The following is a 27,586-nucleotide window of genomic DNA, read 5'->3' as shown; positions in this document are numbered from 1 at the left end:
TCAATAACCATTTTTGTCAAGTTCCTAATTGCCACAGAGTGAAATTTATAAAATGCATAATGCTCACATGATCCTTCCAGGCCTCATGGGCAGTATGCACACTTTAAAAACGTGTGCCTGACTCTCACGTTTCTTGGCTGCATTAGGGCAGTTTTCACTGATATGTCATTTATTTGTGTATTGTTACTTTGGAAGTAAATAGGATGATGTGATTGTTTTCCCACTTTGCAGATGAAAAATTAAGAAGAGGCACTTTTGTACAAAATCATCTTGTGCCTCAAGTCTTGAGGGGAAGTTTCATTCACTGCCCTGAGCTGCCACTCATAAGTAGCAGCTGTGACATTGGGGCGCTTTCAGACGAAGTGGACTGACTAAGTCTGTGGGTCCCAGGAAGTCGCCCCTACTGTGTGTCAGGAGCTGTCCGGGGTCCTGACACGCACATCCTCTCTTTTGGTGGGCATGTGTTTTCCTGAACCTCTTGTTCTTTTGAACACAAGTTGTTCAGAAGCAACTTTGCTGGTAGGTGGCTCCTGTCATTCATGTGGCATTTTACTACTGCGCACCTGCTGTCTGCAGGGCATTGTACTAGGGTAGGGGATGAAAGGAGAAGGATGGGGCTGTGTCTCTAGTCCTGCAGGTACTTACAGAGCCATGATCTCTGACGGAGCATAGAAATTGCTTTTATGCCATATTTTTTTCTGGCATAAAAGTAGCAAAGTCTTGTTCTTTAAACCTTTAAGAATGATATTCTGGCTTTAGGGCCTGTAAATTCTAAAATAGAAACATTGCTAAATGTATAGGTATGGCAGAGGAAACTTTACATATCGTCACTACATTTCTAAGCCTTATTTCCTGTCTTTAAGAAGACTGCCCTTATTCCCATCCTGTAAATTGTAACATTGGTAGTAATAATTTTATTGGTATTTCTGGCTGAGACCCCCAGGTTTTTAAAAGTCAGGATTTTCACAAGTCTTGACTTCAGAGATCTTTGTCAGTCAATATTGGAGTGAGAAAGCATCGCTGTGGTACAAGGTACTATCCGAATCTCAGCAGCAAGTTCTAGCAAGGCTGTTCAGTGATGTGGCTGATGAGAATAGTTTTCCAAGAGTACCAGTACTTAACCCTTCCTATTCTTACACGTGTGACTTATCTCACATCCTCTCAGGTTTCTGTCAACAGTGTACTAAACTTTCCTGATTTTTCCCTATTAAACCAGCTCTTGTGCTCAGACCGCATTTGGAATTGCATGCGTTTTGCATGTTTTTTTCCACTTTGATTTGAATTTGCTTTTTCAGTAACTGGATTGATCCACGTTTCTTACCAGGTGAACATAATGAATAATGTTGCTGAGACCTTCAGTGACATTATCTTCCCTCTCTCCCCTTACTAATACCAGCGAAGAGAATAAGCATTCCAGGTTAAGCTTCTAACCGGAATCAATGACGTCTCATTGATTACATTTCTTTTTCTAATTAAGGTCCTTGAACCGCCTTAATTTTCTTCTTAAAAAGCGTTAGCTCTAGGTTTTGTGTACTGACAGTGACAATGTTTGTCCTTTTGCAGGATTCAAGTCCTCTGCTAAATGAAGTTTCTTCATCTCGTGTCAGAACTGATTCCCAAACCTGTGCACCAGTCAGCAAGCCATCCTCTGCCTACCCCTCCACGACCATTGTCAACCCCACGATTGTGCTCCTGCAGCACAACCGAGGTAAGGGAGCTTCGCCGCGCACCTCTCCCTCCGCTTGCTGTCCCGTGACCCCGGGACAATAAGTCTGCCTTCCCACGGAAATGTTCACAAATCTCATTCTTCTCCGAGGCCATCTGCCCCCCCCCCAGCCCCCCGTTTCCTCCCACGACCCACCGAGTAGATGGTAGCGGACAGACCTCTGATGTGGGGTGACGTCAGGTATCAGAATAAGTAAGCTTCCGCAGTGTGTGCTCCACACCTTGGGTGTTCACAGCGTCTTCAGAGGGTAGCACCAAAAAGAAAGAAGAGACGGAAAGGGCAAGTCTGGGCCCCTTCATCCCTTATGAGAATTCTCATCAGAGCTTTGCTTGGAAGCTCTAGGTGCAGATACCTCTTTCCAGAAGTGCCCTGAATGGTTTAGCTCTTTGACATCATGAGTTCTCTACAAAGAGAACCTTGAGCAGCACCAGAACTGTAAACCTAGGGATGGAATATTTTCTAAAATGTCAATCATGTTTTTCTGCCTCTAGCACAGAGGCTACTGGACCTCTGGGTGTCTCGCCAGCCTCCATTCCTGCCAGCAGTTGGCACACCGGGCCACCTTTCAGCTCACCCTCTGGGGACTGCGTGGCTGCGTGCCCCTTTCCCAGCGTGGCCCCAGGCAGCTCTGCCGGGGTTCTGTGTGTGCTTCCTGCAGTTCCTCGGGCTGGTTCTTCCCCTTCTTTACAGGACACCTTTGGGGAAGCAGAAGTGCTTTGAGGTGATAATTGCATGTATTGGCCTCTGCTTTAAGATTCCAGAAGATGTTTCTAAATCCAAATGTTTTGGTTTTGGAATTCAAGAGAGGGATATGCTGTCCGTTCCCCCAAAGGCCTTTGCACTGTGAAATGGGAACTTTTCGAGCTTTCGGGGTGTTTCTGAGTGAGGTTTTATTATTTTATTCAGAGCTCTCAGCTCGGTACCAAATCTTCCTTCCCTCACTCCCTTGCCTACTTCACAGTTTCCCTCCCCTCCGCCTCTCTCTTCCTTAACTTGGATGAGAATGAGAGGCTGAAATCTATTTTTAATTGTCTTCCATATTAAATGGAGTTTTCTGTTTCCTGCTTCTAACTTAAAAAACAGATGAATGAAACATTTTCCCTTACTGAAAGTCTTCCCACTCCAATCTTAGTTATTTTAGTAATTTTATTTTTTTCCACTCGGCTCCCATATTAATTTTCACCCATGAATCTGTGTTCTTCAAAAAATAAGAAGTGCCCCCAGCCCCCATACTAAATTAAGAGCCCATTCTCCTCTCGCCAATGGCTTTCCCTGCCCAGAAAGTGTCCCTAATGCAGGACAAAGTGAAGTTTTGGTTCTCTATGAACTTCTTTATGACTCATCTTTTTAAAAAATGCAGTCAAACAGAAGCAAGTGAGTTCCCAGAAGGAAAAAGCAGTTTCTCTAAAAATGGGACTTATTCCCAAGGCAACTCGGGTTTTGAGAAATGCCAAGTGTAATGTCAGCTGCTTCTGCCAAGTCCTCTGACACCAAGGGAGACATCTTTGGGCACAGGCGTGCCCGTACTTCCTTTTAGTTTCTCTCCTGAGCAGGCGGGTCCTTCTTATTTGCCCAGATGCCTTTGGTTCTAAATTTCCCTTTTGTCCAAGCCCTGCCCCTGGGTTTGAAAATCAGAATTGTGCAGCCCGCAGCACACATCCTTCAGGAAAGGATACACGCATATGTGTGTTGTGTTTTGTAATGAAAAGTAGAGCTTCCTATAAAGAGCACACCAGATGTGCCCAGGGAGGTGCGGCAGGAAGAGTGCAGGAGAATGGAAGCGCCTCGCTGGCCCCGCCTCGGGGGACTGATGGCCAGTGGGGTTTAGGTCAAGCATTTTTGGCTTGGCTTTGGAATGGACCCAGCCTGGCAGCTCTGCTTTGCATCATAGATAATGCCCGTAAAAAGTTTCTTAACTGTTGCAAAGTCTCCTGAGGGAATGATAACTTTACTCCACTTCTGGAATTCTAGTTCAGTCATCCTAAGAAAGGGTCCCATCTTTCCTGCCTAGACTGGCCCAGGGGGTGGTGTGACAGTAGCCCCATAGCCCCATGTCACAGCCAGCTCCCTGCACTGCAAGCAGACTGAGGGCTTCTCGGTCTGGCTGGCTCGGAAGGTCATGCTTCACACAGCCCTTGCTCCTCTCCTGAGCTTTCACTTTGCATGTATGTCTGAGGGCAGATTGCTTATGATCAGTCTGGTAGGAGCACTGGAATGAGAAAACTGAGGACAGAGAGATGCATGGGTTACCTAGCTCCAAGCTTCTCGGTGTTTGTTTTAAGTTTCTTAAAATGTTAGAGGAGAGAGAGAGAGAGAGAGAGAGAGAGAGAGAGAGAGAGAGAGAGAGAGAGAGAGAGAGAGAGAGAGAGAGAGAGTGGAGAGAGAGAGAGAGGAGAAAGAGAGAGAGAGGTTTGTTGTTCCATTTATGTATTTATTGGTTGATCCTCATAGGTGCCCTGACCAGGGATCAAACCCACAGCCTTGGTGTATCGGAACAATGCTCTAACCAACTGAGCTCCCGGCCAGGGCAGAGCTCCGCAGTCTCGATTGTGCCTGGACTCTGGGGAGAGGGGTCTTCTTGACTTACAGATGCAGGTGCAGACTCAGGAGCTCTGAAGCAGGGCTGAGGTTCTGCACTTTTCAGCAGCTCCCAGGGCTTGTTGGTGCTGCTGGCCCTAGGGTTGCTAATTTCTAACTTTGCTAAATAACACCCATGAAAAACAATTGCTATACCCTCATCGCATGTGATTCCAAGAAAGAAAGGCCTTTCACACTTGAGAAGTGGGAACAACATATTGTTTTAAATGGGATAAATGGGCTTTTGCCTGCTGGGGAAGAGCCTGCCCTAGCTTGTAGACCAGAGCGGGATCCATGGATCCAGTGAGTGCTTTGATTTTACAGATGAGGAAACGGAGGTGACGATTGGTCAGTGTAGTCTGGCATGTGGCTGGCAGTGCGGTGCCTCGAGCTCTGCTGGGCTCTGTTCAGCGTGTGGATGAGCCCCCACCACAGGCCTGAGGTAGACAGGGCTGCTTCCACCAGCTGCGGGCCCCCCTGCTGCTCTCTCTACTTCTTGCTCACACTGATTCTGGAGGGAGGGTGAGGACGCGGCCAAAGGGGGAAATGACAGCACCCGTGGCTGGCAGGCGCTCTGTGTTTATCTATGTGGCTGCTTTATATTTAGCAGCTATGGAAGGTGGAGGTCATTTTTGTGCATATGCCATAGCACGTCCACACCGGACTCTCCAAGGGAGTGCCCCGGAGGGTGAGAACCCAGAGCCCTCAGTGTTAAGGAAAGGGACTGGTGATTAGAGTTAAAAAGATCCTGGGCTAGAGATAAGGATATTCCAGATTTTAGACCAGTTCTAGTTTTCAGTGTCATCTTGGGTAGTTTTTGCCTCTCAACCACCTTGACCTATATGGTAGGGTTGTTGCGAAGATTAAAAGCATTGACCTGTGGGAAAGCTCTTAAAACAATGCCTGGTATCTACAAGCGCTCAGGAGGTGGTAGCTGCCATGGTTACTATTAAAAGGTATCAAGACTGGGTTGTGCGAAGTCCTCTCCCTTGAAGCCAATGGAGGTGGGAGGGTCTCCTCAGTGACCAGATTATCCTGAGAATCGATGTAAACACCCAGAAAAACGGAGACCGTGCCTGAGTCCTGGTGCAGACCCAGGGTCGGGGGTGAGAGATAGATACCGCACTTGGATGACAGGGCCATGTGAACATGCTCTGTCGCTGGCTGCAGTGCTTCAGCAGCGAAACCCAGAGGACGGGGAGGACACAGACACTGGGGTCCTAACGAGTTGTGCCCGGATGTCTCGGTTTTACCACATCTTTGTAAACCTCACACTGTGTATTTTTTTTCTTTTATCACAGAACAGCAGAAACGACTCAGCAGCCTGTCAGGTAGGTGAGAAATATTTATTTACACGTTAGCACCTGTCCGTGGTAAAGCTAGCTGGCTTCCGGTCACCACCTGATGTTCAATCAGCACAGACTCGTGAGCTCTTCTGGTCGCGGCCTTAGAAAGATGGAGAGCCACTGCTCTAGAAGAAGCCACGCGTGTGAAAACGCACGCCTGTGGTCGTTTGCAAATAGTCCTGAACTCGGGGGTTAAGAGCCCCTGGTTTGGTGGATAGGAAAAGCCGCCGCTTTCTGAGCCGCTGCGCCGTGATTCCTGTGTTCCTTCATCCCACTGCCGTCCTTGGGCTTCGTGGAAAGCCCGGGTGGGCAGGACACGGGGTTCTCACACCCTCTCAGCTTTATCAGGACTTGGCTGTGGAACCAGGACAGGCTGTGGTTGAGCACAAGGTGCCCTGCGCTGCCCCCTCCTCAAGGTGCCACTTCACTCTGTGGCCCCAGCCCAGGCTGCTGAGAGCAGGGTGGCTCGGGGTGCGGGAGAAGGGGAGGTGGCTCCTGTGGGCTCCTTCCTGCCCCTGAAAGAATGAAAGGAGCAGTGGAATCGACTTTTAAAAGGCACCCAGACACAGTTAGACCCAGAGTTTGGTCCTGGCTCTTCCCTCTTGTGGCTGTTTGTCCCTGGGTTAGTGACTTCACCTCTCTGAGCCAGTTTGCTCATGTGGGAAGTGGGATGACAGTCCTTGCCTCTGCAGGATTGTGTGGGCGACAGGAGGCTTTGGGGTATTCTCTGCACTCTGGAAAGTGCTATGAAATGTCAGGGCTTGTCTGCCGTGCCACCGGGCCCGAGCCACTTCCCGGCTTTGAAAGAGCCTCATGCTCTGTCCTCTTTGAGTTTGGGGACAGATCCACTCGTGGTGTTGATAGGGTGGCACATCCCTAGCTCACTAAATGTTAGTTTTGGTTTAAAAAGAAGCACCATTGTGTTCAAAGCTCTATGAAACAGTCTGGTCCTAACATCCTTTAAAGCTCATGGTGATGACACCGGGATCAAGATTTCTGAAGGGCTCCCTGAACTGAGTCTCCCACAGAATGTTTAGAAATCGTCCTATGGCCCTGGCTGGTTTGGCTCAGTGGATAGAGCTTCAGCCTGTGGACTCCAGGGTCCCGGGTTCGATTCCTGCATATGCCTGGGTTGTGGCCACAATCCCCAGTTGGGGGGCGTGCAGGAGGAGCCAATCAATAATTCTCTCTCATCATGGATGTTTCTCTCTCTCTCTCTCTCTCTCTCTCTCTCTCTCTCTCTCTCTCTCTCTCTCTCTCCCTCCCTCCCTCCCTCCCTCTTCCTCTCTGAAATTAATACAAATATATTTAAAAAAGAAATCGTCCTATGGCCACAGATTAAACCCCCATTTCAGAAGTTAGCGTGACATCCAGGCAAAGTCACTCCATGAAGCAGACTGTGAAAGTCACAAACCCTGAGGGTACCCACCAACGTGTTGCCCCTTCCCCCAGCCTCCCCGCCCCCCACAACATCTCCATCTTCAGCACAACGTTGCCTGCACCCTCCGGTTCCTCCAGCTAGCACTCGAACCTTTTTCTTCCCAAAGATGAGAACCTCCTTCTCAATCAGTGGACAGATGCCTGTGGAGCATTTGATAATCTCCAGGGCACATCTCTGTCCCCGCAGCCTCACAGCAGGCTTCACCATCAGCCTGTCACTCCCCTGGCTTGGACCTTTCTGCCCCCTAATCTTGTGACCTCTCCGGTTGGCATAGTTCTTCCGTGCCCACCTCCCTACTTACTACCCCGCTTCCTGCTTACATATTCATTTCTTTTCCTGCAATCTGGCATCTATCCCCACTGCTCTCCCGAAATTACTCCCTGAGAGCAATTCTGTGATTCTTCTTTTGCCTAATCTAATGCCTCCTCCTCTGCTTCAATTTCTGTTTTGAGGTTTTGTTTTGTTTTGTTTTTGACGTATTTAACCACCCATTTCTTGGCATTGTTTTCTGGTTTCACTGGCACCTCACTGTGCCTGTGGTTCATGTCCTGCCCCTCTGGTGACTCCCGCATCTTCTGGTGAGCCTAAGACTGCGACGTTCTTTGGTGCATGAGTTCAGCCCTTGACTCTCTCATTTACCTCCTCCACTGAGCTCTTCCAGCTCCTTGACCTCAGCCCTCACTTTTGTGCCGATGGCTCCAAAATTGCACTCCTGCTGGGGCCTCTCACCTGGGCTCCACTCCCACATTTATTCTAGGGGTTCTGAGGCATTTCTTCATAAACATCTCACTGTCACGACTAAGTTGCTATGTCTAAATGGAAGAGGCCATCTCTTCCTGCCTTCCCCAGCCCTGTTCCCTCTCCTTTGCATGGGAAGGCATAGCACCTGGCAGAGACTTAGTAAATGTCTTCCTGTAACTAAATGACATGGCTTGGAATAAAGTTAAACAGAGTAATTTTATAATCTGTAGATCACACATGGAATGTTTATTAGCTCTTTGTAACTTCTAATCCTGAATCAAATTTAAAATATTCTAATGTACACTAAGCAATGTAGAGCTTTCTGAGCATTTTGGCATGAGTTATCTTGTTAGGTCCTCGCGTAGTGTCCCTGTGAGCTTGCCAGTGGAGGGATTATCCCCATTTTTGGATGAGAAAACGGGCACGGAAGCGTTCAGTGACTTCCCCACGATGGAACAAGGACTTTCAAGGAATGTTTGGCCGCCTCTTGATGGCTGTACTTGCTCCCTGATAGTCAGAGCCACTCGATGTCAGCCTCTGCAGATTTTTTAAAGGGCCAGATGGTAAATATTTTAGGCTTCGCAGGCCATATGGTTTCCGTCACAGTTACTCAACTTTGCCATTTTAGCTTGAAAGCAGCCATAAATAATTCGTAAATGAATGGGTGTGGCTGTATTCCAATAAAAGTTTATTTACAAAAACAGGTGGCTGGGCCTGGTTTACTGACCCTTGCTCTACATGAAACTTGTTCCAATTGAGAATTACCAAGCACACTTCCCCCAGCTGGATTGTTGGAGAGGGAGGGGGTTTTTCTTGGCGGGAGGGAGGGGGGTTGCTTTGGAGCCACCAGAAGAACTTCAGCTCACGGTTGTTTTTCACTTCCAGATCCTGTGTCAGAAAGAAGAGTGGGAGAACGGGACTCGGCACCAACCCAGGAAAAACCCACCTCTCCTGGCAGGTCCTCTGACAAAAAGGCCAAGGATGACAGCCGGCGGGTGGCTAAGAGCACTCAGGACCTGAGCGATGTGTCCATGGATGAAGTGGGCATCCCACTCCGGGTATGAGTCCCACCTAAGTCTTTCCGAGGCCTCCCCTCAGCCAGGGACAAGTGTGCGCCCCTGCATGCATGTGGGCCCCATCTTGGGTTGCAAAGGCCTCTTAAGAAGGGTCCTCACCACTGTCTGAGCCTGCTGAGGGCGAGGAGCCTCGGAGCACTCCGAGCTCACCTTGGTCCTAGGCTCCCGGTGCAGCAGCTTTCCCCAAAGAGTCTCGTGAGAAAAGGGATTTCATGGTTGAATAAACATGAAGAAAAGCTTCGTGGAACAAGGGCAGCGAGATTTCTCTGCAACAGAACTGAGAGGCTTTGGGATGTTCGTGTTGAAGAGAAAAATGTTTCCGGCAGTTTCCCAGTCTGCCCCACCCATGGACACGTTATTCACTGTTCCAGGGAGCAGACTCCGAAATTCTTAGTCCAGGTTTGGAGAGCGATGGGGAGAGTGAGGCTCAGGGTCCCTGTTCATGGGTTCTGGCAGCATTTCCCCTGATGGGAACAAGCCCGTCACCCAGCATGAAAGGGAAACTAAGGCTCAGCCTGCCGAGGCCTCCAGAACAGAGTGGTCTCAGGCTTGCCTGCCCAGCCCGCTCCCCCCCCCCCCCCCCCATTGCAGGCATGCCAGCCTCGTGCAGGCCCTCAGGGATTCCAGGGCAGCCCAATCCTAAAAACTGGATTAGGGTGAATTCTATTCCTCTCCATGTGCTCAACAGAAAACAGCTGCCATGTGCTTCTCAGTGATTCCCCTGGAGCAAGTGTACAGGTTTATGTGCCCAATGAAGAAGGCTGAGAGGAACAGCAGTAAGCCCAGCCTCCAAAGAACTGTTGTCCAGTCTCATAGAATAACTAGAGGCCCAGTGCACGAAATTTGTGCACGGAGAGGGGCAGGGCCAGCCTGACCTTTGCCCTCTCACAGTGCGAGAGCCCCGAGATCAATCACCCCAAAGAGGTAGGCTGGAGCCAAGGGACCCGCTTCTGCACCTCACAAGCAATATCAAGTCTCCGCCCACCCATCCACACCTCTTTGAACACATAGCCCCACCCACCCGCGCACGCCCACTGTACACTTAGCCTCCTGTGGTGGATTGTGACGGGCGTGGGCATCATGACGTGAGGACATGATGACCATTTCCATATTAGCTCTTTATTATATAGGATAGTTGTATAATAATTATAATGAGAATTACCAGCAGTGATCACAGCTACTATTTTCCAAGTGCATTATCTCATTTAAGCATCATTCGCTTTATAAGGTGGATAATAATATTGTTCCCATTTTATAGATGAGGTGGCCCTTCTACTCCTCTTCTCACCAGCTCTGTCAGTTTGGATGGCTTTGACTCATTTTTCCTCATTTGTAAAGTAGAAGTGAACTACCTGGTCTAACTACCTATCTGTCCCTGTTCTTGTTTTATTTTTATCTTTAAAAGTAAATAAATAAAAATGAACCCAGCTGTGTGAATAGGATAACCGCTCTGGCATTGGCTGCAATGATGGGTCACATTTTAACGTGTGCATTCTAAATCTGGCCCCATGCAAGGTGACGTAGACATATTTCTACAGAATAACCTGGGATGGACAGGGCAAGGCCTGATAAGCGAATGTTCTTTGTCTCTTGTATGTTTCTAGGAGGTTTTAGTTCAGTTTAGTCATTTATATACAGAAAGAGATTCTCTGTAAAAATGAAGTTTTAAAAAGTTCTATAAAAATAGACACCTTTTCAAGTGTAGCTTCGCTAACTGTTCTCAAAATCTATGTCCTGTGGGCCAAATGTTACTCTGCAGATTCAGGTCTGAAGCTCTTGGTTTGTCTGTTCTTTCTGAAAAGTTTTGCATTTTTTAAAGAAGATGTTAAATGTGAGATCACAGGATGTGTAGAATTTCGTGAGTTTGGACTTGAGGTGTTGCCAGTTTTGATTTTGTAATTGTAGAAGTTCTGAAATATACCAGGATTTCCTTTTCATTTTACTCTTTGCCTTTGTCTTTCTCCAGAACACCGAGAGATCCAAAGACTGGTACAAGACCATGTTTAAGCAGATCCACAAGCTAAACAGAGGTACTGGTTTGCTCTTGTAGAAGCTCTGCTGTGCTCCCATGCTGACTGCTGTGGTGTGGGCATAAACCCACTTTGCTAGGATGCCAGGACTAGCCCTGCGGCTTGACCTCATTAAGCGCCAGCCTGCCTGAGCCCAGCAGTCATCTCCAGAGTCAAGGGGGGAGGGAGCACTTGGGTGCCTGCCTCACGCGGGGGAGTGAGGTCAGCTTGGAAGTCCTCCTGCCCAGATGCTGTGGGATGCTACAGGTCCTGCTTCCTGTGCTCTGGCATCTGCTTGGCTGGGATGCGAGCAGCTCCAACTTCCACCTGCTTCCAGCTTTAGGGGCACCTCCCCATGTCAGCCCGTGACTGCCTTGTAGGAGACCCGGTTGAGAAAGCATTGAACTGGGCGTTAAAAACTGTTCTGACCTGGAGTCAGTTCCCCTGGAGTCAGGACTCATCTGATCTTGGACCAGTCACCTACCTCTCTTTGTCCCGCTTCCCTTCCTCCAAGGGATGTTGGAAATGTGCCTTGTGAATAGCATGCCCGATCCCTGTAAGGTGGTGTTAATATGAAAAATAATCTTCCCATCTGCAGCCAGCCGTTGGCAGGTAGCCCTGAGTCAGTCAAGAGCTGACAGTCCAAAGCCCATTCACGCTGGAAGAGAAGCGCTTCCTGGTCGGGCCCGCTGGGTGGTAGCGGGTTCTCCGTGTTGTGGGAGAGCCCCAGGCCATGCTCGGGCAGGTCATGACCCTCCAGCTCCCATCCGCCTCTGCCGCAGCCAGCTGATAGGCAGGGATGCAGCTGCACCACGGGAAGGGACCAGCCTCCCTCAGGCAGAGCATCCTGTCCTTCCATGTGGCCAAATCCAGTCTGGCTGCCTGGCACAGGTGACACACGAAGGCAAAGAAAAAGCCTCCGGTCAGTGTTGGCCTAAGCCACAGATAACCAGTCTCCCTGATTAGCTGTGGATGCCAGTGAAGGTCACTGTCAGTGACTCCTGCGGTGTTCAGAGGTGCCCCTCTTCAAACTCTAAATGTTGAGATGCTCGTGGTTAGTGTTCCGGAGCCGAGAGTAAGTCCACTGTAGTTGGGTGGATGAGCTCCGTCAGGATGGCGAAGCTAAATGAGATGGCCCTTCTACTCCTCTTCTCACCAGCCAGGTCTATCAGAGGCCAGGTCTCTCTGATGGGACAGTGCCAGTTCCTCTGGTTACTTCCTGAAGCTGATGTCCATTTCCTCCGGCGTGCTGTGTCTCACCTGCAGCCGTTAGCCCAGCTCTGTCAGCCCCGATGCAGAGACACAGGCACACATGTGAAAAGTATGTGATTCTGCCTCACAAGCAGTAGGGGCCTCTCCTATGTTACAGCTGTTAACTGCTCAACTACAGGTCCCCAACAAAACTGTCCACCTTAAAGGTAGGCAGAGATATGGAAAAATGAAAACCTCAGCTGTTTGCCTCAACTCTAATGTCCACAGCACAAGGTTTGATTTATCTTACAAAACATTTTACGATAGTGTTTTCATTACATACTATTTATTAGCATACCTAATATTCTTTGCCTATAAAAGGTAAAAACTTGACGCTTTGTGTTAAATGCCTCTTGCTTCCCGGAGTCTATATATACATAATTCATTGTCAAAGAAGAGAAATGATATTGTCTCTTCTGGTGTGTCTCAGTACTGAAGGCAAAAGGACTGGATTTTTAAACGCAGTGTGAATTTCTTTCATGTCGCAAGTGAAGCTTATGTTCTGGAATTCAAGGAGCCTATATTGTGTGTGGATTCCTATTCGTTCATTCTCTCCGTTTGTATCTTCCTCTATTCTCTCTCCCACACCTGCTCCTCTGCCTAGACACTCCTGAAGAAAACCCTTATTTCCCTACGTACAAATTCCCCGAACTTCCTGAAATCCAGCAAAGTTCTGAAGGTACCATAAACTTAGACAGTGTGTCTGTTGTCCTAGCCTTACATTAATTCCTATAGTCCCATTATAGGAATGAGACTTGGCTTTTAGATATTATTTTTATAGTAGTTTTTGGTTGGCGAAAATTTTATTTTACTCATTTGCATGACGTGCTATATTAAAATGACTAAGCCCTCTCTAATACATTAACCTGTTTTAGGTGTGATGCCCATGGGCTCTAATAACACTAAACAGGTAATCAGTCCTTTGCAAGAGTCAGTTGGGGATTTGTCAGTTCCTCTGCTTCATGGTGGATCGTTTCAAAATCCACTGCTTTTCTCTGCTACAGAGGACAGTCCTTACACTCCTACCTACCAGTTTCCTGCATCTACTCCTAGTCCTAAATCTGAAGGTAATGAAAGGAAAATCATGTGCCTCTCTCTCTACTGGTGCTGTCTGTGACTTTCTCTCGCCGTGGGTTTTTTCCTGGTGGCTAAGGGCTGTCTCCCAATCATTTGCTTCCCTCTGACCTTGCGTTGTGTGGAATTGTCTTGCTTCTTGCTGATTGTGTGATGGGAGTCTGTCTAGATGGTGTTTTAGTCCTATTTCCTTGGAATCTACATGATGAATGGGGTAGCCAGTGTAGCTTAGTTATGATGCTGTGAGCATGCGGAGCTCTGGGGAAAGCTGCCATACGCAGCCACCCAGGGCTTTATGCTTGGGGTGGTCACATGGTATTGTGGGTGGCTGGGCATTGGCTCAGGGAGGCTGAGTCTTATGGCTGGTGGGCAGGAGGCAGCTGTGCCATCTGTCAACAGAAAAGTCACCCAACTCCTATATGTGCAACTAACTCCATCACTGGGGCCCTCTTGTCATAGACCCTTGGGATGTAGCTTCTTGGTAGGGAATTCCCAAAGAGGTATCCAGCTATGAGATTCAATTATGGAGGGAAATGATATTTCTTGAAAATAAAAGCTATGAAATATTTCATGACAGAGTTGGCTAAGAAATTTGCACTTGTTGGGGTGGATAGTCACACACCTAGAGATATTCTTTTCTAGGGCAAAAAATATAGGTGTCAAGGAAGGTTCTAAGAGGCAAGTTCAGGGCAACATCCTGGGAATTACTCTAGTCCCAGGGGTTGTCTGATCTTTGGGGAGTGACCCAGAAAGAGGAGAGCATGGGACATGCAGGAGGAGTTTCCCTCAGTGCTCTTCCAGGACGAGATGTCGGATGCTGTGACCTTCATCCATTCAGGCGGGGTTGAGCCCTTGCATGTGCCATTCCCTGTGCTGGGGACTGAGGTTAGTGCCATGAATAAGATAAGTCCTCTGTTCTCAAAAGTCTACATGTGGCAGGGAATCAGGCAAGTCCACTCCATTGTACTCTGAGCAACGTGGTAGCATCTGCAAAAGCGTGTGTCCAAAAGGCCACAGCAGGTCCTCAGTGCATACCTGGCGAGTGTTGATGAGTGAAGGTTTGGACCATCGAGTCAGAGTTGTCTTCTAGGATGAGCTACCTCGTTGGTTCCACTCTGCTCTAATTAGGTCAGCAAACCTTCTCACCATTGGTAAAGTCGTCCATTCAGTCATTCACCAAACTTTTTTTGATCAGTTAACATATATGAGATGACACACTGGGATGGGTTAAATATAGCTTTAGTTAAAAGACCATATTCCCACCCTAGCCAGTTTGGCTCAGTGGATAGAGCATCGACCTGTGGACTGAAGGGTCCCGGTTTTGATTTGGGTCAAGGGCATGTACCTTAGTTGCAGATTCTTCCCCAGCCTGGGCCCTGGTCAGGGTGCGTGCAGAAGGCAACCAATCAATGTGTTTCTCTCACATCGATATTTCTCTCTGTCTTTCCTTCTCTCTTCCTCTCTCTAAAAATTAGTGGGGAAATGCTCTGGTTTCTCTTCAGACCGCATAAATCTTTCGCCTTTTACTAAAAATTAGTGGGAAAATATCCTCAGGTGAGAATTCAAAAATAATAATAATCATCTTCATCATCATCATCATAAATAAAAGACCATAATCCCTTCTGGGTCTCCCTGTTGTTCAGTGATAGTCGTTGGTTTCCAACCATTTCATGCCTCGGGCATATTATGAATGAAAAGAAAAGTCTACCATACTAAAACAGATGTAAAAATTAAAAGCTTATGATTGAATTTTAATCTTTGACCACCTCACTGCCAACAAGAGTCTACTTGGTGTGAGATAACCTAGTCTTTTTTATCTTGGGGTACCGAGTTTAGCCAAAAGCACTGCTTACGAAACAATTGGCTGAGGACAAGGGGTTTTTACAGAATAATTTTGACTAAATGCACTTTTGTATTTTGGCTTTATTTGGACCTGGAAGCCCAACCCACTCAATATGATAGGTTTCACGTCTATAGTAGGTGTATGCCATGCCTGAAGGCATATTGTCCCGTAGACGTGGGCAGAGGAGGGGCACCTGGAGAATCTGTGAAAGGAGCAGTGACTCCCGTTGAAAATTGCTAGAGGCCTGGCACAGGCAGTGCCAGCAGTTGCCACAGTCAGCCTGGCTGTTGGTCTGAAGACAGGGTTTCATGGCTTCACACCCAGAGCTGCCACATCACCCGCTCCCACACCTGGCAACTCTGGCCAACGGTGACATCTGCCTTCTGGTACACATCAAGTCAAGCCCATGGGGGAACTAGGTTATTCTGCCTAAAGGCTTAAACAATAAGGGATGACTTGACAACTCTTCATCTATAATTTAGGAAGCAGACTATATATATATATATATATATATATATATATATATATATATTTTTTTTTTTTTTTTTTTTTTTTTAAATTTGTGTTAATCCTCACCTAAGAATATTTTTCCCATTGGTTGTTTTTGTTTTTCAGAGAGAGGGGAGGGGAGGGGTAGAGACAGAGAGAAACATCAGTTGGTTGCCTTCTGCCAGGGATTGAGCCGGGACTTGTCACTCCTTGAGCCAATGCTCTGTCCACAGAGCCAAACCAGCTAGAACCAGACCTTATTATTTTTTATCTTCAAAGACCAAAAAGGAAAAAAATTCATAATACCCAATATGATTAAACTTGAACACACATTTCTAAGAAAGTCTTCTTCCCTGGAGATCTTTTAAAAATAGGGTAGATTTCATGTCTTGCCCACGCTCCTGTCTAGATGACAGATTCTAAGGTGGAGCACAGATGCATTCAATTAGATGAGGGCTTTTTACAGTGAGTGAAACGTTTGACTCCATCTCTTTTGAAAACTGTTTATTTTATTTCATTTTAATTTTTGTAACTAGTAAGAGATTCTCTGGCTTGTGGCTTGTGCCGTGAGCCCAGCAGGTCCTCCTCAGCCTGTCCTGGGCGCAGCTCCAGCCCTGCGCCTGCACACCCTTCTCCACATGGGCAAGATATAAGCCTTTCGGAGAAAGGTGTTAAAGACAGATTAGACCTCCTAGAGGCTCTACCCCTAGTTTTTAATGAGCAATAAAAAATAGACAGCTTGACTAAGATGTGAGCCCTCATTCCAGAGTTTATCCCCCAGGGAGGAGGAGACAGTTGTTGCTGCTAGTTTTTGTTTTGTTTAATTCAGAATTTGAAATTTGCAATAAACCTCTCAAAACCTAGCCTGCAGCCGCTGCTGCTGTCTAGATTCTGGTTGTTTATACAGTATTAAAAAAAAAAAAAAAGACATTTCCAAGTGTCTCAAAGCTGGTTCTCCCGAATAGTAAAAGACCACATGAAAGTTTGTTTATGCTGGCTTAGCAACCTTCTTTTTCCCCTCAGTGCAAAAGTAAACTTCTGGCCAGACTTTCGGAAGATAAGTAGGATTAGCATGTCTTAGTCAATGAGGTTTAAAATATCCTTTTAAAGAAACCTGTAAATTCCAACAAGGAGCAGCCCCTTCTAATTAATGGCTTTGTAATCTTGGAGAGCGCTCTATGGGACAAGAGCAGTGTGCTGTTTGCTACTCTGTTCCATGAGGCCGTCGGGAAGAATTGGGGCTAGGAAGTCCTGTCATTTTACTACACTCCCTGGTCCTTAGGAAGCTAATAGAAAATAATAATTTACCAGAAGTCCATTGGGAATAACTTTTAAAGAAGACTAAGCAAATGAGTTTTACTTTAAGAAAACAAACAGACTTTCATTTCACCCCCTCCTCCCCATCATTCCTTCCTCTCTGACCCAGAGCGACTTGCCTGGGAATTACACTCCATTCTCTCTCTCTCAAAAGCAAGTATCCTTTCCTCGCCCCTGAGATACCACCAAGTCAAAAGATTGTGGGGTGGGGAGCAGGGATGTTGATGGAACCCAGCACGCGCACACACACACACACACACACACACACACACACGCTGCACCCAGACCATGAGAGGCTGCCAGAAGGAGCCTTCAGACATCCTGCCCAGGTTTCCTGCTAAAGCGGGAGCGAGAGGAACAAGCTGTGGGGGAACACCTTCCGAAACGCCTCTTCCCCGCCCCTCCCTTCTGCTTTAGGAAATAGCAGTGTGACAGCCAGCACCCCAGCAGCCCACAATCAGAATCCTATTGATAATAATAGTAGCACAGCCACTGGATGACTGTGCCTCAACTGCCCTCTGTGGAGCCCCTACCAAATACCAGGCTCCGTGCCGAGTGCATCACAGTCGTTATGTCATTTCATCTCCCCAGCAACCTCAGGAGGTTCTGCCTCATTCTATCAAATCAGGGTGTGAGGCTCAGAAAGGTTAAGTAATTTGTGCAAGATCTACAGTAGGTGGCAGCGCCAGGATTCAAACCCAGGTCTCTCATCAGACATGGGCTTTTATGCACTCTGTTCTACGGCTCTGCTGCTTCCCGGTCCTCTCTGGCTGTTCTTGGTTGGCCCCCTTGCCCAAGGGCTCTCTGAGGCCTGGTTCCAGGCGCCGGGCCTGCCCTGCTTCCCAGTCAGTCACGTTTCCCTGGCTGAGCCCGTGTTTCCTGGGACGGTGCCTGGGAGTGTGAAGTCAGGGAAGCTCCCTGACCCTCGGCCAGGATGAGAACCACTGGGATGGAGGAATGCCAACCTTTCCACCCTCCAGAAGAGGAAGACACTCGCTAGCACAATTGAGGGATTTGGATATAGAATTAGAGTGGGGAATACAGATTCAGAAATTCGTGGGTGAAAATAGAAGCTATTTTCAATTGATGCCCCCAAATAAGCAGTAAAACCTCGTGGTCCATGGCCTGAGTGGACCCCCTTGTCCATGTCAGGATGAAGAGCTACCGCTTCAGCCAGGGGTGATGTCCCCCTTGCTGTTCGGCGCCTCTGCCACCACTGTCAGGCGAGTGGTGGCCACTGCCACCTCCTGGCGAAGTGACTGAAGACACCATCCCCAGGTCACGGTGACACACCGTGTCCTATGGGTCTGTCGCATTGAGCTTTTCCCTCAATTCTTGATGAGATGCACTAAGGCAAGGATTTAGGCGGTTGATTTTCCCAGTCACGTCTATATTTGAGTTAAAATAATCCCCTACTGGCCTCACAGGATTTCTAAGAATAGCCTTCTTTTGCTTGAGTTCAAGCAAATCCTTCTATTGTGAAGATCCCTGGCCAGGATCTGTGCGTCCTGCCCCAAACTCCAGCTAGTACTGCCCGGAGGAGGGGCTGAGCCGCTCCCAGCGGTCACCTTTGCTCTCCTAACTAGAGCTGCCCAGAGGTCTCCGCCTAGCAAGCACGAGAGACTGATGGCGCGAGCTGGTTCAGACAGTGGCAGACTCCCCACTTTCAAGGGCCAGGAATGCCCCGGGAGATGAGGTTGGTGAGTCTTTGTCCAGAGCTTTCACTCCTTTCCTGTTCCACCTCCTTCTCTCCTCCTCCTTCAGATTCTACTTTTTCCCCAATTTGTCTTCTATAGCTACTCTACCCCCTATATTGATCTTTGTTCATCCCTTAAAATTGGATTGCCTTTAACCGGGACCTAGACAGCTTGAGGAATCTTCCCCCAAGCTCCCTGGGCTACTGATCAACTTGCCCTGTTTTCTCTCTTGTAAATTCTTCCTTTTCCCTCCATCCAGACTTGGTCTCTACCTCTGCATAGGTCTCCTTCTTTGAATCTTTTTGTTGGTGGTGTGTGTCCTTTTTTCTTCCTAAGTGTGTGGGTTAAAGTAGGAGAGAGAATTAATTTGAGCAGTGGGAAAAGACTGTGTTAAAACAAGCTGTTGATCCTGAGAAATAATTTGAACTTTCAAGGTCTAAGAAATGCATAAAATTGAAACTTCATTGATATGGGCAAGTGATTATGCAAATACTGCTTTTTGCCCATCCCCTTTGGGTCAATTACATACTAGTTTTTATAGAACAATTATTCCCAACCAGCACTTTTTCCAGTGTGTAAGATTGTCATTAATTCTCCAAGAAAGTCTTTTTTTAGAGGTTCCTTTTTAGAGTCACTGTGGTTGAAAAGGCAATTATGTGCCTCCTGGCAGTTTTGAGGGAGTAGCTGTTCCCAGATGCGCCGCCAGGACAGACTGCCAAAGCCCGGAGCGGAGTCGCTGGTGTTCGAACAGCAGAGCCCAGCAGGGCCCTGGGTCCCTGGAGTGAGCTGTTCACTCAGTGAATCCCCGCAGTGTTAAGCTTCCTGGAAGTGGCTGGCACAGGAAGTTCTGAGTGTTGCTGCCAAGGTTTGATGTTTGCAGCTTTGAGGGGCACAGTCAGCATGGGGCTCCACCACGAGCAAGAATCACAGATCCAAGCTCAGCTCAGCTCAGCCCACTGTGGCATCGTTTTAAAAACCCTGGAGAGCCCAAACCGGTGTTGCTCAGTGGTTCGAGTGTCGGCTTGTACATCCAAGGGTCCTGGGTTCAATTCCCCAGTCAAGGGCACGTACTGAGATAACCAGTTGATGTGTTTCTCTCACATTGATCTCTCTCTCTCTCTCTCTCTCTCTCTCTCTCTCTCTCTCTCTCTCTCTCTCTCTCTCTCTCTCTCTCTCTCTCTTTCTCTCCCCGCCTCCCCTCCTTCTACTCTCTGAAAAGCAATGGGAAAAATAGCCTCAGGTGAGGGTTAACACATACTCACACACACACAAACACACACACACACATACACACAAGAAAAAAGACCCTAAAGAAAGAGTAAAGGCAGGATTTCAGACACTGACAATGTCCATGTTCTTGGACAATTTGAGAAATGTTTTATTTAATGTATCTGGACTGTGGTTTAACTCTGTCTTTCCATCTCTCTCTGTTTCTCTCTGCCTCTCTCTGTCTGCCTCTCTCTCTTCCTACCTCTTTGTCTCTCCCTGGTTAACATATAGACAGGTAACCTTGCACCCAGTTTTCCCATTCACTGCCATTCTGAACTTCACACCCCTCTACCCCAGTGTGGACTTAGCTTGCCAGGAGTGGAGGGCAAGAAGCGGCAACCGGGAGATGTAGCAACAGTGACTCGGTTTTACCCGTGTCCCTGGAGACCAGCAGGAGGAGGACTGCAGGGTGGAGGGGTAGCAGCAAGCTTGCCCAAGTGTCACCAGGGAGGGGACGATGCAGAAAAACAGAGCAAAGGCCTCAGGCCTGGGAGGCAGGCCAGCGCTGCAGGCAGGACTTGAGCTGCAGAACAACACTCTCCCTTGTCTCCTTAGCATGCTACAACTTATAAAGGGATAGCCACATTTCCCCGGCCTGGGCAGCCAGCATGGGTGAACCTAGGACAAGGCACCACCCCATCTCAGAGCTAGAGGCGGCCCAAGGAAGTGGAGTCAGGAAGACGTGCTCTGTCTCTTACTGCGCGGCTACGGGCACATTTCCTGACCTCCTTGGACCTTCATGTCCTTGTCTGTAATGAGATATTTATGTATTTCCTATTGCAGAGATTAAGTGAGATGATATTGGTAAATTATTGGCTATTATTAGGCCAATAATAATAATGGGAGCTGCTATTATTTTTACTCATAAGTACAGGCAAAATTTTCTTCCATTAGTTTTGCAAGACAAGCATAAAAACTCAAGCATAAATTATATATATCGCTGAAACCAGTTTGGCTCAGTGGATAGAGCATCAGCCTGCTGACTGAAAGGTCCCGGGTTCGATTCCAGTCAAGGGCATGTACCTTAGTTGCGGGCACATCCCCAGTGGGGGCTGTGCAAGAGGCAGCTGATCGATGAATCTCTCTCATTGGTGTTTCTAACTCTCTAGCCCTCTCTCTTCCTCTCTGTAAAAAATCAATAAAATATATTTTTTAAAAAGAATAAATTATATGTACCCTGGATATTCAGAGGAATCAGTACAACTTCAGTTTGCCCTCTTAAAGGTTTGATGAACTGAAATCCACATGCCAGACTCAGATCCCACGGCCACCGGGAAGGGAATGCAAAGCTGCTTCGCTCTGCACAGCCCCTGCCCTGGGTCAGCCTCGGATGGGTGAGGTTTCTTTTCCATCTGCACCGAATAGGAAATAGCGCCAAGAACATCATTCATTCATCTTCTCTGTGGCCTTCACCCCCATCTTTCCTACTTCTGCGTTTCAAAATACATAAATTGTTTAATTCTCCAAGCTATTCCTTTCATCTTATAAGAACTGTTTCTCCTTTTCTGTTAACAAATCTTCTAACCTGCCTAGCCGGATAGCTCTATTGCATTGTCCTATACACTAAAAGGTTGCAGGGTTGGTCCCGGTCAGGACACATACCTAGATTGTGGGTTCAATCCCCGGTCAAGGTGCATATGGGAGGATCTCTCTCTCTCTCTCTTCCTCTCTTCCCCCTCTCTTTTCCTTTTCCTTCCTTCCTCTCTCCCTTCCTCTAAACATATCCTCAGGTGAGGACTAAAATTAGAAAAAGAATCTTCTAGAAATCCACATTAGGAAGCTCTAGAGAGAAAATATTTTTAAAGATCTCAGGGTTTTTGAATTTTTTTCTTTGAATCTTTAAGTGCCTTTTCCTTCCCCGTTTTCTATTACCTCAAGCACAGGTAACAGAAAATAACCCTCATGTTACCATTTATAAAAAGGCTGTGATTCTCCACGGTTCAGAGAGGTGCAGAGTTCTGAGCCAAAATGCTAAGCTGGATGTTAAGCGCCATGTGCATTGGTTCCCAGCTGAGCTAATTTTTCATTTGACAGGCATGATTATTCCCGTCAAATGCCTGCAATCAACGTAGATTTTTAGTTTTCTTTGACATCACAGCTATTTTATCAGTACAGTAATCAGAAGTTCTATTTAAAACAAAATTCTTCAGAGCAGTACTTCAGAAAATATATTTTCGGATGCCATTTTATCTCTCTGGCCTGTTCTCAAAAGTTAAAGACACTCACCGCTCAGGATATAGCAGGGAAAGGCTTGGCTGTGTTGATAGAAGAACCTTAAGCCCTGCTCAACTTTGATGTTGACTAATCCTAGCCTTAACACAGAGAGAGGGATAGGGAGGAGGTGGGGGAAATAATTTGGTACCTGATGACTTTTCTGTATTTGTGGGGTTGGGGGTGAGGGGAGGCTGCGACGAGACCTGGGACAGATAAAAATGGAGAGAGGGGAAGAAAGGTAGAAGGAGGGGAAGAGAGGCTGCCTTTGCAGAATACTTGACTCACCATAACCGCTGTGTTGGCTTTATTTACATAGCACAAAATATTATGACCTGTACTACTCGGAGACTAAAAATGATTTTTATAGCAACAAAGACTTGATTAACACATAGTCATTAACATGTCCTGGATTCTTTGACGTGTCTTTTCAGGTTAGTTCATGTGTTTTTGTTAAACTTGCTTCAGATTTGAAGGGAAGGTACTGGGGCTTCAGTCCACATTCATGAATCCTGAGTTTGGGTTAGCGAGATCTTAGAAAGTGGGAAAGGCCCACTGTTCCAGCACTTTGGAGGGGTCATCGTGGGGATAGCGACCAAATGCCCGGCGTCCTCAGGACACTCCCTGTTGTGAAATCTGTCCCTGTAAGTGCACCTGTAGCCTCGGGGTTCGTTCAGTGCAGCCACTGGCACGAGGGTTCAGATCTTATCTTGTTCCTGGGTCTGAGAGCCCAGTGCCCAGCTTCTTTAGGGGTGTGTGATAAGATCTGAACCCTCGGAGGGCATTTGCACTACAGAAACCCCCGGGAATCTGACTTATTCCACGGCCACAGCATAGACACTCCCCCAGCAGCGCCTTTTCGGAGCCTCGGGGTTCGTTCAGTGCAGCCACTGGCACGAGGGTTCAGATCTTATCTTGTTCCCGGGTCTGAGAGCCCAGTGCCCAGCTTCTTTAGGGGTGTGTGATAAGATCTGAACCCTCGGAGGGCATTTGCACTACAGAAACCCCCGGGAATCTGACTTATTCCACGGCCACAGCATAGACACTCCCCCAGCAGCGCCTTTTCGGAGCAAATCGCACAAGTGCACCTGCCGTGGGCGTGTTACATCCCAAGGCAAGAAAGTGCCTTGAGAAACCAGGTCGGGGTGGAATCAAAACAGGATTATGAGGGTTTTCCCCAACTGTTCTTTTAGCTGCAGAGCCTGTGTGTTAAATGATGTTGTATAGGGAACCTTAGCATGTAAAACAGGTCACAGCTGAGGTGGGGAGCTAGAAAACACGCCTCTTCCCCGACAACGCCACCCAGTGGCAGGCCTGGGGGACTCCGAGGACCTTGCAGGCTAGACCAGAGCCTTGGGGTGAGCAGCTAGGGAGGTATCTCAGCCAGGCCGGGCCCCCTGGTCCAGCTCTGCTTGTGGAGACACTCCCTGAGGCCCTCCGGCTGCTTGTCCCCACGCTTTTCTTGGTATCAGGCAGTGGTCTTCTCCCAGGCCACGTGACTGTACCTTCCGGCCTGCAGGTTCTGTTTGGAGGGGGTGGGCTCTGCAAACCTGGCTCCTCTCGCTCCACTCCTTCCCCTCCCAGGGACCCCTGGTGTGACTGGATGGCGGTGCAGGGCGGCGGGAGTGGGCACAGGTCGCTCATTCTCCTGCCTCAGCCGGATTCCTCCTGATTGCATTTTGTTTTGTTCACTAGATGATGATTCAGATCTGTACTCTCCTCGATACTCCTACTCTGAAGACAGTAAGTAACTTAAAATTCCCTGATCATGGGGAGGAGGAGGAGGGAGCACTGGATAAGGGGAAACATCTTCCTGTTTCCTGCTCTCACCAGTTTTAAGTCTTTTGTACCCACTTCTCTTCTCCAGCAAAATCTCCCCTTTCCGTGCCTCGCTCAAAAAGTGAGATGAGCTACATTGACGGTGAGAAGGTAGTGAAGCGGTCAGCCACACTTCCCCTCCCGGCCCGCTCTTCCTCCCTGAAATCAAGCCCAGAGAGGTAAGTGCTCCTTCTCCCCGATCCGCTGTGACTTCCGGCTGCCACCCTGTGTGTGGCAGCCGGGTCCCGCCTCCCGCTGCTGGGCAGCACCCATGGGGTCAGGAGTTGGGCAGCCCTGACCTGGAGTCCCTGCTCTGTCCTGTGTTAGCAGCCACGTTTGCTTTCGGAGTTCCCGTGTTCTTATCTATAGAATGGGGGCACGTTTTTCATTTGTTAGGGGTGTCGCAAGGACAAGACAAGATAGTGCGAATAACATTTCTCAGTGCCTGGCCAAGCATGGGCTTACTTCACGTTGGCTATAACTCATCACTTTGTACCTTCTCCCCGGAGAAGCCTTGGTTGTAAGCTTTGTCATGTGTTTTTATACCGGTACTCTCTATGTTTACTGACGGAGCCTGTAGCAGAGAATATAATTTTAGCACAAGTTACACTTTTTAAATATCAGTTTATTTGCACAGCATGTATTATTGAGACATAGGCGTGGATTGGCTGTAATGATGCTGTTAGTCACATCTTGACACCCACACAGAATGACCCAGTATTCTTTCATTGGGTCCCGATGCCCGTGGAGCAGCCCTCTCAAGCCATCTGGACTGGTGTCCCTCGCATCTCCCACTGCTTCTCAACACAAAAGGGGCGCTTGCCAAAATGAATTACTTCTCCTGAAAGAGACACTTAGTTTCGCACCTCCCTACCTTTTCCATCTTCGTAGACAAATGAATAGCTGTTCTGAAAGTCCCACACATGCGTAAGTGGCATCTGCCTCAGGAGTTCGATAATGAATTTGAAAGGAAGGTTGAGTCTGCCTATAAATTCTTTGCAACTGCATTCATCAAACCGGGTGCATTCTGTGTGCAGATGGGACCACATGCTGTGAGGGAATCTCAGCATATATAAATCACCATCCCTGCCTGGCAGCAAAAGCTAAATATAATCACAGTGCAAAGGCAGCCATGTGCACGCATAAGAACTCTGCAAACTATTTTCAGGGATTCCTATCTCCTCTGAAACCCACCACTGGATCCGATTGAATTTGTGTGCCAAATGGTGCAATTTGGGTGATTACTGGGGTGAAGTGTGGAAGAGGGAACAAAAGCAAATAACATTACCTGAGTGGTTACTGTGGACTTGGTGATTTGCATGCACTTAGTCCTTTGCAACAACCCCATTTTTCAGATGGGGAAACTAAGGTAGCAATAGGTAAGGTGTGTAGCCTGGATCACCAGCTAGCAAGTACTAGCGCAGAGATTGGAACCACAGCTGACTGGCTCCAGGACCTGTGTTCTCCCTCCTGCAGGAGCATGAGTGGGAAGTGCAGGCATGTTTGGATGATTAGCTCAGGAGAGCAGAGCTTTGCTGCTGCTGCTTCCCTGCCTGCCTCCCTCTCTCCTCTGCTTCCTGGTACCTGGTTTCTGGTACCTCAGGCCTTTTGGGGAGCAAACCCAGAGCTTTAGCTGGTTGTTTTGAGAAGGGGACCAGCACAACTTAAACGCTTTGCACCGAGTCCGATTTTATGCTTTGGATTTGAAAATTCCTTGATTAGACTACAGTCAGCCAAAGTCAGAACGTGTTGGATGCCAATTTTCATGAAAACAGCTCTCATAGGATTCTTTTTTCTACAGAAACGACTGGGAGCCCCCAGATAAGAAAGTGGACACAAGGAAATACCGTGCCGAGCCCAAAAGCATATACGAGTATCAGCCGGGCAAGTCCTCCGTTCTGAACAACGAAAAGATGGTAACGTGAATATTCAGGTCCCTTTGTCTCTCCCCGCGTGTTCTTTAATCCGGAGGCATGGTGCGCTTGCATCACGTTCTTTTTCCCGGAGATAGATGTGCTTTGTGTAGGAGACAATGAAAAAACGAAGTATTTTTACCCTTTTCATTTTTGCAGGTGTTCATAGAATGAGTCCCGAGTCTGCTCTGAGAGAAGCTCATCTTGTGGCTTTCTGGCGCTTTTCTGCATGGTTTTAACGAATTTAGAATTTTCTACTAACTTAAAGATTGATTTTGCTGCTGTCTTTTCTTAAACATCTAACCATTAATTTGGCAGGCTTATTACTAACTGGACTAAATTCATGGTGGTTGTTTTTTTTTTTTTTTTTTTTAAACATGCCTCTTATTTGAACACATATAAATTTTGTAGAAGGTACTACTAGTACATCACTAAAAGCTAAATAATTAATATGATGTTATGATTTGAGGGGGGAAAGCCCCAGGCTGTTTAAACAGGCGTTTCAGGCCTTCCTCTTCTGACACGTGCAGTATCGAGGACGAATGTCACGGTCAGTCTGATTTACAGTTCACATCTCTTCTAAGTGGGGAAGTGGCCTGTGGGGCAGAGCAGACCACCCCAGAACAGGGAAGGATTTGTGCAAACCCGTTAGTTTCCTATCTGCCAATCACACTTCCTTTTGTCCATCCTTCCTTTGAAAAAGCTGGTTCAGAATTCTGATCATGGTTAAAGGGAATCTCCAAAGCTCCGTGACCCCGCAGCCTCCGCCGGGCCCGCAGGATGGAGCTGTCATGCTGGGAACCGGATCCTCTTAAAATGCCGTTACCACACTGCGCACACAGCGAGTCACCCCGGAGGTGCGGGGGCGCGCTCCTCTCCCTCCGCCTCTCCCGCGCCACGTGCGTTTCAGGAGCGATTGGCTTCGCTTTGACTAAGATGAAAGTTTGACATCTTTGAAAGCACAAAGGGATCGGTAATTTTAATTAGGGTAAAGCAGCCTGCAGAAATGCTCCAGATTGCCGCTCCTCAGCATTTTCTGTGCACTGCAGTTATTTTAAGCAAAGAGTTCAGAGAGGAGCCGAGAATGATGTCTCTGGCTCCACCCTTCGTTGGAGGCTCTCTCCGCGTTAAAAGATGGTAACCTCAGAAGATGGCCTTCCGCACAGGTGTTCCAGGAGAGAAAGCCGTGCTCTGGGCATATTCCTGACCCTGGAATAACAAGTCAGGACACGCCGTCACATATCAACGCATGTGAACGACCTCAGAGACTGTGTAGACCTGTGGGTGCTTTGTTTGGCAGAATTATTATTTACAGATGGTCACTTCTCTCGAAGCCTTGCCCCTAAAATTCCTTCTTTGTTTTCCCCTCCTCTCCTTAGTTTCTAATAATTTGACCACTAACTCAGAACTAGGGGAAAAAAAAAAACAGTTTTGTTTCGTTCCTTGATACCACAATGGTTACAGATTATCTTCCATGTGTTTACAAACCCGGGGAAGTAACGCGTAGTAGCCCATAGGAGCTGTCTTTGGGGCCTCCCTGATCACACGCGTGGATCTCCGAGCACCATCTGTGTTCCTGCCCAGAAGCCCCTGTGCTGTGCCAAGAGCTAGGCCCATCCTGTCGTGGGACGTAAGCGCCAGAGGGCCCATCACATTGCATCCGTGAGCTTCCACTCTGTTAAACTTCCTCCAGAGACTCCCTTTCAGAGAGAAATTTCAGTTAAACCTCATCTCTGAGCCACTCTTCACGGCAGTCAAGTCAGTCCTTTCTGTTTGATTTCTTTCTCA

At 47.8% G+C, this 27,586-nt stretch overlaps 1 protein-coding gene across 29 annotated transcripts in view; it reads left to right on the top strand.

Moving 5' to 3' along the window:
* Positions 1–27,586, top strand: part of SORBS1 (sorbin and SH3 domain containing 1) — a 210,874-nt gene that overhangs the window by 129,082 nt on the left and 54,206 nt on the right. For 17 of the 29 annotated variants that reach the window (XM_084903988.1, XM_084903984.1, XM_084903978.1 and 14 more), the window contains 7 exons: positions 1,564–1,708; positions 5,605–5,634; positions 8,717–8,889; positions 10,874–10,937; positions 23,763–23,810; positions 23,935–24,064; positions 25,687–25,801. In XM_084903988.1, coding sequence (XP_084760114.1) covers positions 1,564–1,708; positions 5,605–5,634; positions 8,717–8,889; positions 10,874–10,937; positions 23,763–23,810; positions 23,935–24,064; positions 25,687–25,801 — 705 coding nt within the window. Of the gene's footprint in view, positions 1–1,563; positions 1,709–5,604; positions 5,635–8,716; positions 8,890–10,873; positions 10,938–12,771; positions 12,847–23,762; positions 23,811–23,934; positions 24,065–25,686; positions 25,802–27,586 lie in introns of all 29 variants that reach the window. The other 12 variants (XM_084903994.1, XM_084903991.1, XM_084903981.1 and 9 more) reach the window with 2 other exon arrangements.

This window comes from Pipistrellus hanaki, assembly GCF_964339955.1.
Source record: "Pipistrellus hanaki genome assembly, chromosome: 14".
In the NCBI taxonomy this organism is placed as follows: Eukaryota; Metazoa; Chordata; class Mammalia; order Chiroptera; family Vespertilionidae; genus Pipistrellus; species Pipistrellus hanaki.
This window is presented reverse-complemented; position numbering and strand designations above follow the sequence as displayed.